The sequence below is a fragment of the Muntiacus reevesi genome, chromosome 14, assembly GCF_963930625.1.
Source record: "Muntiacus reevesi chromosome 14, mMunRee1.1, whole genome shotgun sequence".
NCBI classification, from domain to species: domain Eukaryota; kingdom Metazoa; phylum Chordata; class Mammalia; order Artiodactyla; family Cervidae; genus Muntiacus; species Muntiacus reevesi.
This window is the reverse complement of record NC_089262.1, coordinates 37,392,949-37,405,869: the sequence shown is the minus strand read 5'-3', so window position 1 is coordinate 37,405,869 and position 12,921 is coordinate 37,392,949. Positions and strand designations below refer to the sequence as shown.

General features: G+C 38.2%; 1 protein-coding gene across 7 annotated transcripts in view; it reads right to left on the bottom strand.

Annotated features, from left to right (window-relative positions):
* Positions 1–12,921, bottom strand: part of GHR (growth hormone receptor) — a 301,514-nt gene that overhangs the window by 19,325 nt on the left and 269,268 nt on the right. For all 7 annotated transcript variants that reach the window (XM_065905351.1, XM_065905356.1, XM_065905357.1 and 4 more), the window contains 4 exons: positions 12,625–12,785; positions 8,138–8,316; positions 3,434–3,599; positions 1,263–1,353 (listed from right to left, as the gene is read on the bottom strand). In XM_065905351.1, the coding sequence (XP_065761423.1) occupies positions 1,263–1,353; positions 3,434–3,599; positions 8,138–8,316; positions 12,625–12,785 (597 nt within the window). The remainder of the gene's footprint in view (positions 1–1,262; positions 1,354–3,433; positions 3,600–8,137; positions 8,317–12,624; positions 12,786–12,921) is intronic.

Sequence of the window (12,921 nt, the reverse complement as noted above, 5' to 3'; positions counted from 1 at the left end):
TTATTTACTAATTTCTCCCCTCCCCAAATTGAAAGCTGTTGTACTACTTTATAATACTTGTATTTCTAAGAGAGTAATGTTGCTAGAAAGATAGAAAATAAAATTCTCCAGGGTGAATTTTGTCCCCCTGAGTTTACATTATTAAATTGGAGATGAAACTTTACAAAAAATAATCCTTCCTGCATTCACTTGGAGACTTTTAAGCATGCTTTGACATTCTGGAACCCTAGAATTCTTCTCTCTATTGAAATTCTGTTTTGATATTTACAAATGCTATACAGCTTCAAAATAAAAAGGAAAAAAATTTTATAATATATTCATAATATAGAGTCTATTTGAGTTCTAGATGCCTCATGGCTTCACCTGGAGAACTTGTCTTTGGTTTTGGATAGAGTAGCCAACTGTCTCAGTTTGCCTAGACACAGAATTTTTAGTGTTAAAACCAGGAAAGTCCCAGGCAAACAGAGTGTTAGCTACCCTAATTCTAGGAGAAGGGACAAGATTAACCCATGGGACTTATGCATATTCTAAATGTAAGGGAACGGGCAGACTATACCAGTAACTTTTCCAATATTTTGTATTAAAAGTTCCTATAGTCTATACTGAGTTTCTTTCAAGAACGAAAATAGAATAATTAGTCCTTACAGCTTAAGGGAAATTTAAACATCATATAATCCAACACTCTCATATTACCCATGAGAACATGGAGTCCTAGAGAGATAAAGGGACTCAAATGAGCACAAACAACAGTGGCAGAATAATAACTGGAACCTGCCTTCTGGCTGCAAGGGGATGCAGAATGGTATCCTCAAACTTAGAATTTTACCTCTGACAAAAGAAGGTAAAATACCAAACTGTAAGTATCCAAGCAATTTAAATAAACCCAAATCTACTTAAGATTGGTATCATATGAAATCTAAAGAAAGGTTTTTATTAGATTGAATTATCTGTGTCAAACTTAGCCAGAGTCACAAAGCTACCTCAGGGTCCTGGAATAAATATCAGTTCAGAACTTTAAGGTGCATGTCACAAGGAGTGTAATCACTAGCCTCACCCTCTTAACATCCTATGCAACTTTCCAGATAAAACTGAGGCCTGTGTTGTCTGTATGTGGACACAACAAAGATGTATAGCGAGAGAGAACATTTCACTGGGTTGATGAAACACTTCACTCATGATACACAAAAGAAAACATAAATGGAAACATGGACATTTGCTAAATAACTGGCAAAACATATCAGAGTAGGTTATATCACACTTACCTTTGCTGTTTAGAAAATATGAGTAAAAATAATGTCACTGATAGCCCAAGTATTCCAAAGATAATAATTAAGAACCATGGAAACTGGAAATCTGAAAAACACAAAAACAATATCTCACAGAACTATGAATAATTGAAGTTTACATCTCATTCTCCTGTTTCACATAAAATTTCCTAATTTGTATTCATCTAGTAAAGTCAATGATTTCACTTGATAACCACTGAAATAGAATGCAATGACTTAGTATTTTCTAAGAACACCTCTATCCACTTCTTCAGATCCTTTCATATACCAAATAAAGAAAAAGTAACAGCATACAATTTAAGCACAATCCATGTTTATTATATAAATAACCTGCTTTGAATATCTTATGTATTCAGGGTGTGTCATTAAAAGGCTTTAGCTCGAGGGAAAAGTGATGCTTGTTAATATACTACTTTACCTAAATAATGTCCACTTTTAAAAAAAAAAATGTGATCTTTAGATCTAGATCTGATCTAGACTGTGGATCTATCAATAAGATGGGGGCCAACTTGTAATTCTGAATCATTATTAAAACTTCTTAGATATGCAGGGTGTATATTTTTACAGCTTAAAAAGTATTGTTTGACAGAAGAAGATCAGTACTAGGACTCTCAGATTTTAGTATGCTGTTCAGTTGCTAAGTCATGTCTGACTCTTTGCAACCCCATGAACTGCAGCACGCCAGGCTTCCCTATCCTTCACTATATGCCAGAGTTTGCTCAAGTTCGTGTTCATTGAGTCATGCCCATTGATTCAGATTTTAGTATAATTGATAGAAAATTTGTGGGAGACTGTTTGTAAAACTTCTATTTCATTTCTTTAGAACAAGTACCACAGTGGCAGAGGTTAACTACTTTTAAGGTAGAATTTCCCTGGTGGTTCAGACTGTAAAGGATCTGCCTGCAAGGCGGGGAAAGATCCCCTGGAGAAGGGAATGGCTACCCACTCCAGTATTCTTGCCTGGAGAATCCCATTGACAAAGGGGCTCTGTGGGCTACAGTCCATGAGGTCGCAAAGAATAGGACAGGACTGAGCAGCTAACACTTTCCCACTTCTTTTCACTTTTACACTAACATTGCTTTACTGAAAGTAAGCTTTTATGCTGTGATGTTCTTTTATTTATTTTCTTGTTCACATATTAAAATCCACAAGGGAGATATTATGCATGTTATAAAGAATTAGTGGGGGAGAGAATACCATTTTTTTTTTGTTCTTGTGGTATCTATAATTTTGTATCAATGATGTACTCAGGAACATAATATAAAGCAAGAGTTTTTTTCCTTTTCTAATAGAAGTAAAAAGTTGTTTAAAAAAATCTTTAAGTGAATTAAAAAAAAACTTTAGGTGAATTAAATACTATCACAATAAAGGGCATGTGGCAAATGTACTTTTAAGCCAGAATTTCCATATATCAAATACTGTTTGAAACAAGCCTACTGAGGAGAGCTTAGAAAAAATGGTGCTATAGACACTTTCACCTGTGCTATATAATATCATGGGTTCTACCTGTACCATACATGCAGAAAATTTTGTTTATATTTTAAAATTATATTTCTTTTATATAGGATCTTCAAATATTCTATGTCACCCTTAAGCATAACTAGCACATGATTTATTAAGCCTTCCTCCACATAAAAGTCACACACAAACTTTCTAAAACCAATAAGCACCTGCCATTGACTACTTAATGCTGATTCAATACTAGGCTTTCTCTTAGAAACCAGATAGCCATCCATCCAGATTCAGAATTTCTTCTCTGTATATTTGAAAAACATTTTTTTATGATTATAAATGCAAAACAAACTCAAAGGAAATATTAGAAATACAGAAACATATAAAGAACAGAATCACCTGAAATTCTGTTATCTGGAATTATCACCCCACTGTCCTCCATCAGTAACTTTGTGTCTCTTTTCCTCTTTAACTTGCACCTACATCATGACTTTTCCTGAATAATTCAGAAGCGAAATCCTTCTTCCTCTTTTGTAATGGATAATACCTGTTACAGGTAGTGAACTCCAGGTCCCTCATCCTGAAAACTGATGCTAATATATATTGATCTGGCCAACACTCTAATAATGTAGGGAATGTATGCCTGTGTATTGACAGAAATCATGTTGGCTGTCATTTTAATCTCGTAGGTTTACCTTCTTCACATGCAGATGGGTTCATTTGAGGAAATGTTATCAGGAGCACCTCACTGAACTTGCCATATTTTTCAGTGTTTCGTTGTCTGGTTCTCACACGCACTTCATACTCTTTATCCAGTCTCAGCGAGTACATCGGAACTGATGTTACCAATAAAGGGTCCATCTTTCAAGACAGAATATAAAACTTACTGGTTAGAGAGTCAACAACTCAATGCAATAAGCTCCATGAAGTGCTTCAGCATTTTTATTCAAAATGAATTTCTGGAAATATTTTAAAATGCACTTGTGGCATTTGCTATTTAGAGAAAGATCTAAGTAAGTAACTTAGTAACACATTATAAATTAACTACACTTTAACTAAAAAATGGTAAGTCACTTTGTTAAATAAATCACAATCCTCAGATTAGTTTTGTTATAAACCCAAAGATATGATAGACTTGTTTAAGAAATGCATCTCTATTCTTTCATTAGGCTGTCAGATATTCTACTAAGATCAAAGCATAATAGAATTATTATAGAGGATGGTAGAAGATTATGGATACACCACCTACCCTTTGGAATATTATGTTGTTATATGAAGACATCAGGACAGAAAAAAACAAACATATTTCCTATTCTCTATGTCTGTATCTATTCTTTGGAAATCCTGGGTGGTCATTCATATGATCACAGAATTGGAAGGTGTTCTAGAAAAATCAGTTGTCTTATAGTGTCAAATAATTCTATCAGCTTGTTCTATAAGGCTTAAAACCACCTCAAAATATAATAGTTTGCTATTTAAAATCTGTGAAGAGAAGTCACTTGAGGCCTTTGGTAACAAACATCAGGATTCCACAATCCTGAAGGCCAGGACATTCCTTTACTTTCCCAGGGAAGGTAGGTGAGACTGTCATACATGTTGCTATCAAAGAGGTAGACACAACTAATGATGGGCTTTTCCTTGAAGTCAAATATTCAAAGCCAGTAGTCAGTATATGCTTTTTATATATTTTCAGGTAGAACATCTTGCTCCCATTTATAGGAAAACCAGGAACACTCTTTTTCAATAGCCTGGGTTATTCACACAAATAAGATTCTCATAATTTGTTAAGTCAGAAACTGGACCTTTAGCTTCTAAAACAAATTTCCTTTCACTATAGTCAGTTTCTACTCACAAAGTACCTCTTTTTCCCCTCTCCATGTACACAGAATGGTTAGTTTGCATCTTTTATAGAAGTTTCTTAATACATGGAATGTTTATGTAACTAAAATGCTTCTGAATATTAAACTTTTTATTTTTCTTAAAATGTTTTTAAAAATCTATTTACTATTCTTGAAGCCCTAAATTTCTCTGTCACCATCACTAATATATTATTTCTTTACAGGTTTCATTAATAACAAAATCCCAAAGAGGCTCTGAGTGATTCAATCTATGGCCCCCTCTCCATCTTCCCTCAACCCTCCACAGCAGCCACACCAAATTCAAATTTGCTCACATGATTAATACTGCTCTGACCCCTGTCACCTGCCTATGAGAAACACCTATTCTTGGCTAATTCTCAGTGCAGGTACTGCTGATATTCTAAGAAGTCTTTTCTGGCAGTTTTCCCTACTCCATCCTGCCTGAGAATACACATATTACTTCTTTGAATTCATTGCTCAAATTTCTATATTATACTGCATATTCCCACAGGGAAAACAATGCTTTCATTCTCTTTACATTTCCGAAGCCCAGGACAATATCAAGTATATAGAGAAGGGAATGGCAACCCACTCCAGTATTCTTGCCCGGAGAATTCCATGGACAGAGGAGTCTGGCAGGCTACAGTCCACAGAGTTGCCACACAACTGAGTGACTAACACTTTAAGCATTTACTTTTTCAGTGGGTGCTCAAGAGATGACCCATACATTGTGGATAATTCTATGCCACTCACTAAGTCTTAAACCCCCCCCCCCAAAAAAAAACAAAACAACAACCCCAAAAATTCAAAAACACAATTGGTTTAGTAGGTAGATAGTTATAAGCAACTACATGGTCATTAGAATTACTATTATATTCAAAATGTGTTTAATAAATTAAAAAATGGGCATATTAATACTAAATTCAGTGTTGTCAAATGGTAAATTCCTGATATAAGCAACACACATTAGACTTTTCCCCCTTGACTTACAATCCTTTTTTTTTTTTTCCTTATGCTTATGCCTCTTGTTTTCGCAACCAACTAGATCATAAGTTCTTTAAGAAAGGTCAGTTCTCATAGATGGGTCCTTGATGCTCATGGCAACTCTGAAACCCTTGTAAATTACCAAATTTATAAGTATCATGGATTTATAACTGAGAATTTCAAAAATACTAATTTCAAAATGATGATAAATTGATTTTATGTTCACATATTTTTATAAGAATTATTTCACTTTCTGCAATAATAAAATTATAATGAGAAAAATGACATTGTTTCACATTTTTGCAAATCTCTTTACTATCTGGCTTAGTAGAAGATGCTTATATTTTTACATTTGCTTCTGAATTAAAACTGTTAGGATGTGTGGTTTTGGTTGAGGTGCATGAATAAAACTTGATCTCACAGATATATAGTGAGGAAATGGAAGAGATCTTTTAATAGCTGTTTCAGCTAATTGTATATATCCTTCCTTAATACCACCACCAACAAAAAAAACTCCGTAAGTGCTATTTTCTTAAAGGTTAGTTGCAGTGTGAAATCTGAAACTGTGTCAATAAATCTTTCACACTTCTTTATATTAAAATCCACCACTACAACTAGTACTTTGAATGCATCATTTCTCCATTCGTGGCTTGGTTACAGCATGTATTGTTCACTTGGAAAATATCATTCACTGAGTTATGCAGATTTTCTAACTGTTCACACATTTCATTATACAATATTTTAAAAAAAACACACTTTTGCTAAGATCACCATTAATCGCATCTGATCTTCAAAGGTTGGGAACACTCTCAAGCTCACAGCTGCAGATGGCAAAGTTTTCCAAAATTTTAACTTAACTTTGAAAGCTCAAATTTTCTCACTGGAAACAAATACTGTCAATTGTTTTTCTTGAAGTGTTAGCTCACTTTATTCTTTTCCAAGAACTATTTGCCAAATATTTGCCAACTCAAATATGAAAAGCCATCTATCAGTTTATCAGTTGTTCTTTCAAAGTAAAAACGGTGTTCTAAGCAAAAAGCAGCTAGTTCAAGCAGGAACTCGGGTGTTTAAATGCCTTTGCTCAAAATAACCATCCACAGCTCAGGATGCAGCCAAAGTGCTTTATGTGTACACAGAATATGAAAAAGCAACATGGTCAGAAATCATGATTTAATAAATTTAGAAATACAAATACTGCTTCCTCAAGGACATTCTTATGTGATCTGCCTGCTCCCATTTCTTTTCTGTGAGTAGAGAGTGGTGCAGAGCATAGTGACTATCAGTATAGTTTGGAGTTATTGCCCTGATTTGTGCGAAGGGAGCAGCAGTGTTTCCACCATTGCTTCTGTACCACCTGTGTAAATCAACACAGTCAAAAAAGGAAAGAACATTCTAGTATTATTATGGAAACAGTCCTTGACCCTGTGGACTCCCTGAAAGAGTCCCAGGGACCCTCAAGGATTCAAAATTTATACTTTGGGAAAATGCCGCCCTGGGGTGCCTAGCATGGTGCTTTGTGTATACTGGTTATTTCAATACTTGGTCGGTTGCTGAATAAACGTTTGACTGAAGTTTGAATTTAGAAAGCCTTGTTTGACTCAGTATCCAGCCAGACTTTTCTGTACCAAGTTATGGAACAGATATCTAAGTTAGAATGATTCCACAAACAGAACCTTGAAGCCAATATTGAACTGTTCATAGTGCCCTAAACTTAACTTGTCAGTAATGACAAAACTGGCTTCGTTTTCAGCAGTTCACTGAATGGACAGGGCCTGGTGTCTCAATTCTAGGAGTGAGGCCATGCCAGGATGCTGGGCACGACCTGGTGACTGGCCAGAAACCACTTGGCTTGGCCAGGCCTGTGGCTGTGGTTAGAATGATTTAGAATTGGTTACATTGAAAGCAGCATGATAATCCTGTTATTCTTCTTGTTGTGTGCCATGTGGAATTTATTTAAGTGCCCAGTTCCCATGCCCTTGGCAAGGAAGTGAGGAGTTCAGAGGTCAACCCATACCAGGCTACTTGCCTAAGTAAAAACCTCTTAGCTTGATTCTCCCCTGGGGTATGTGACAAAACATTCTTCTGAAACTCTAGGGAATCAATTCCCTCCCTTTGTTTCCCTCCTGGAGTCACTGAAGAACTTATTTTAGTGGGAGTCTGCTGAACAGTAGCAACTAAAATCCTAGGCGAATATTTAGCCACAGTTCACTGCTGATCTTGATCATAACCTTTCCCATGTTTAGCCACATCCTCACAGACAGCTGAGTGACTAGAGTATGTGATATTGTTCTAAGGTTAGACTGGATACCAGGGATGACTGGAGAAATCATTTTCCTGTTCTCCTATAGGTTTCCATATAAAACTCCATGTAAGCATCTGCTGTCTTAAAGAATTCCAAGATAAAATTTTACTGATTATATCCATTTTTCTCAAATAAGAAATTAGAACTGGGATATGTGGTATTAAGTCAACAGAAAGTCTAATTAGAAATGAGAGGGGTTTTTGAACACAGAAAAGTCAAAGGGTTTTTCAATGTGAGATGTAGTAATATCTTACCATTTTCCACTGGGTCTCATTTAGTTCTTTGTAGTGCAGTTCATACTCCAGGATTATCCATCCCATCTTAACATCTGTATTGGGTGGCGGTTCCCATTTCACTAGTATGTCAGCATGAATCTCCGTCAAACTGATGTTCAGCAGAGTCCAGTTGAGGCCAACGGGTGGATCCGGTTGTACTGTGCATTTCAGCAGAGAATTAGTACACAGACATAGCTTGATGTTAGTGGAATGCTTTTTTCTGAAGAAGATTAAGTTACTTCATACATTATTCTCAATTCTCCCAATATTCCCATCATTATACTTCCACTTTATGGCAAAGTACCATTTTTTAAATTAAGGATGACCTGTTATTAACTGGAAAAAAAAGCCCCTATAAAAAATTCCATTTTGAGTTTAAAATCTGATCTATAGCCGTTCTTGAAGATCTGTCACATTTTGCATTTCTTTTGGCTCTGAGAAGATGAATCCTTTGGGATTTTGGCAAAGAAATTCACTTTAACTCAGAACTGAAAGGAATAGAGTGTCAGAAAGACCCAAGTGTATGTAAATATGTGGCCATTTTGGAGTGAAGGGTTGAGAAATCTTTTTTCTTCTGATCTGTACGTTACCTGGGGCAAGGTCTTTTAAATTTTCTTTTCTCATTTATTTCTGCACTGCTACAGAAGCACAGTCCTTCAGAACACTTGGTAAATACCCCTTCATTTGTCTTCCTAGCCCCATGTGATCATTTCTTCAGATATAAAAGGAAGGAATTACACTGATCTTTCAAATGGTGATGAATCAGCATTTTCTGTGTTTTACTTAACTGCATGCTATTGACTACTGTGGAGTGGATACTACTTTTTAAAAAACAGAGAAAGTCCCAATTTGACTAATCATGACCACATTTTGGAAATTAAATTGGAGGGGTTTGCAAAATGGCTAAGCTACATATGCTGCATAATGATAGCTACACCTCATCTTTCCAGGTTTGTTGGGGATTGCTGAATTCTGAAAACCAAAGCTTAATGCTTTATATGACTGAACTATAAAAATGTTTTTAAAGGGAAATTTTCTCAAACTTATTACTCATGTTGCATCTTAACCCCCTCCCCTACTTTCAATAAAGGATATAGAACAGGGTCCCTTTTGAGAACGCTCAGTACCACCATGATGAGCATAATAATAACCATCTCTCTTACTTCTAGTCTTCTGCCTGTAACCTGCTCCTCTTCCACCTTCCCTAATTATGTTAATGATGACTCCATTCCTGCAGGATGAAAATGGTGAACCCTTCCTTGACTCACTTTCCCCCCCCCCACCACGTCACATTCTGTCAGCTGTAATTTCAAGATATTTCCAGAATCTACCCACTTCTTATCACCTGCCCCGCTCTTACCTGGTCCTAGCCATTATCCTTTTGTTTTGAAGCATTAGCTTCCTAACTAATCTCTTCCCGTGGTCCTTGACCCCCTTCAGTTTATTCTTGATGGAATCCTCAACACTGTGGACATGCTGGTCATCCTAATACTTAAGTTAGATCACATTGCTCATCATTTACAGCTTTCTGAAGGCTTCCTATCTCCAGACCAAAGTCAAAGTCACACCACAGCTTAAAGGATGCCTTAGCTTTGACCCTCTGATCTCCAGGATCTGGTTTATGATCATGCTCCTCTTCTCTCTCCGTGTGTCCTTCCACTACCCCACGCTCTTCCCTGGGTGAGCAAAGGCGTGCTCCCACCTCCAGATCTTTACCCTGCCTATGCCCTCTTCCATCAGATAGACATGGGCTGTTTTCTCATTTCCTTCTTTACTCAAGTGTCTCTGTCTCAATGAGGCCGTGTGTGATAATGCTCCATTGCAGCCTCTCCTATTTTCCCACATTGTCTTTCCTCCCAGTATGGTCTCCTCCCACCCACACTGAGAAAATGTCCCCCTGGTGCAGACGCTTCCTGCCCCTAGCACCTAGAATGCTGCCTGGTCCAAGGAAGAGACTCAAAGAAGCTGGAATAAACTGAATGAATGACAGATGCCTAACTCATATACAATTTTAAATCCAAAGACCAGCCCTGAGAGGTCTAGTAGAATACATCATGATACACGAGGAAGCTGAAGTTTGTGATCAGCATCTTAAGAGCTATAGGGTCACCCCCGTTCTTTGCTGTCTGTTATTCTCAGCTTCCTCCCTCCCTGCTATCATGGTAACTCTGTGTGTCATTATCTTTTGCCTTGATTATCACAAAGCCTTCCAATCTAGTCTGTGCTATTCTAATCTGCCCTCTACACTGCAGCAAGATGAATTTCCCTTAGACGTTAGTACCATACTCTCCAGCTTCCCATGTGGCACTAGTGGTAGAGAACTTGCCCACCAAATGCAGGAGACATAAGAGATGTGGGTTTGATCCCTGGGTTGGAAAGATCCCCTGGAGGAGGGCATGGTAACCCACTCTAGTATTCTTGCCTGGAGAGTTCCTTGGACAGAGGAATCTGGCAGGCTACAGTCCACAGGGTTGCAAAGAATTGGACACAACTGAAGCAGCTTTGTGCGTGTGCGCACACACACACACACACTATGGCTTTGAGGTTAAGAGCAAGGGCTCTGGAGCTATGCTGCCTAGGTGCAAATCTCAGCTCTGCCTACCAGTAGTTCTGACCTTGGGCTAGACATTGAACTGCTTTGGGGATCAGTTTCACCATCTGTAATATGGGAATTATAATAGAAGCCATCTAGCACAGTTATCATACCTGATTTATGGTACATGCTTTGTAAATATCCTGAGGTCATTCCCCTGCATAAACATCCTCAAATGTACCCCTGGACAGTCAGATAAAGTCCAGATTCCTTTGTGGGGCACACAGAATCACTGATGATTCCTCTGGTCAACCCTTCAGGCCTGCCAAACCGCTCCTGAGTCTAAACATTCTGTGCTGTCATTTTTGGAACTCAGTAGCCGTTAGCAGACACTGTCCATCTTGTATACCTGGCAACTCCTGCTGAGGCTTTAAGAACTGAACTGTCACCATCTCCATGCAGCCCTTTCTCATCCCTCAGGCCCAGTCAACCATTCACACCTCTGGCCACCGCCTTGGCTTGCTGTGCATTCCACACACCTTGAGGCCAGCACCTACTGTGCCGTATCTCAATTATTTGTAAACATGCCTGCTTTCCCTACTTGACTGTGTCTTACTCATTTTGTAGCCAACACACCCAGCCAGGAGCCAGGCACTCAGGGAAAATCAGCCAAGTGAACGAGTCGGGTGGCTACTGGCAGGACAGGCTTAGAACACGGGTCTTCACACTGTATTCTTTCTACTACCCATTGAGTCATTAGACAGCTACATCTACTGACTTCAGGGCATATATTCAATTACTAACAGCTTCTCTAGATTCAATAGTTTCTTTAAACCATGCAGACGGGTTATCTTCTGCTTGTTACAGTTTTTTCAATCTTCTCCCACCAAGTCAGTCTATCAGATTTACTCGTTTGTATCTGCATCTTCCACCCTCCCTCTCTCAGCCTGGAAACCACACACAAGAACAAGCATATCTAAGTGAGACTCCAAGGAGTTCCCGTAAGCAACAAACAAGCTTTGTGGATAGATGTGAGGCGTCAGTGTCAGCTACTCATGGTCCTTCTGTGATTCTATTTAGCTGTTTATACGATTATAGTATAAACACGAATATTCCAATTATGGCTCTTTGTCTTGTTTTATTTCCCCTGTGTCCACATGGTGGGCAAGGGATAAGCTGCTTGAATCTTTCATTTAGTTCACTGAACTGATTATCTCCAGTGTTTGTTTTGAGATCTTATAAACATGCCTTTAAACTGATTTTGGCTGTTTTGTCAATGTAAAATTCCAGAATGATTATGCCTTGTGGCAAAGAAAATCTTGGACTGTAGCCCACCAGGCTCATCTGTCTGTGGGATTCTCCAGGCAAGAATACTGGACTGGGTTGCCATTTCCCTCTCCAGGAGATCTTCCTGACCATGGGATTGACCCTGCATCTCTTGCATCTGTACAGTCAGGCAAGTTCTTTACCACTAGCGCCACCTGGGAAACCCAAAGAGAATCTAGGCATTTATTATAGGAATGCCAGAGATCAAGGCCAATGTATTCTAGTAGAGCTGAATATAATCGTCATACCAGATCATGAGGGGAGAGAGAATCTTAAGAGTACACTGAGCTTCTTCCTTGTAGTGGCACACAAGAATACAAACCGGCATTCAGAGATTTTTTTCAAGGAAAAGACTCCATAAGACTCCTTTTCTTTTATTTATAAACCTACTGCCAGATTGTTTAATATTAGAGCCAACCTGAGCTGCTGTCTGCCCTCTCTCTCTTGTTTGCCAGCTTATCTCATGTGCTATAAAGAAGACTTCCATCCACCCAGAGAATGCAATGCAATGACAAAGTCTTCCTACTTGCATGCACTTGGACTTTGCAGCCTTCCCCGCTTATGTAATCTAAAGCCATGTCAAATAAAACACAAACCTGTGATTTACCTATGTCCTCAACAGAGAAACACTTATGATCCACAATACCACCATTGCTAGTTAGCTTGATGCAGTAGGGGGTCCACACGGAGGTATAAGATGAATTAAAGTAACAGCTGTTTTCACCAGCAGAGACGTAATCAGGGCATTCTTTCCATTCTTGAATGTCCCTGAAATGGAAGGTAAAAAGGAAAAATTGTTCCCCAAATCATGCAATAGTGCAAGTCAAAGCAAGCTGCTTAAGAGTCAGGTTCAATAAACCAGGACACAAGTATTTTAAGAGCAGTATCTTAGTGGTACCATTTT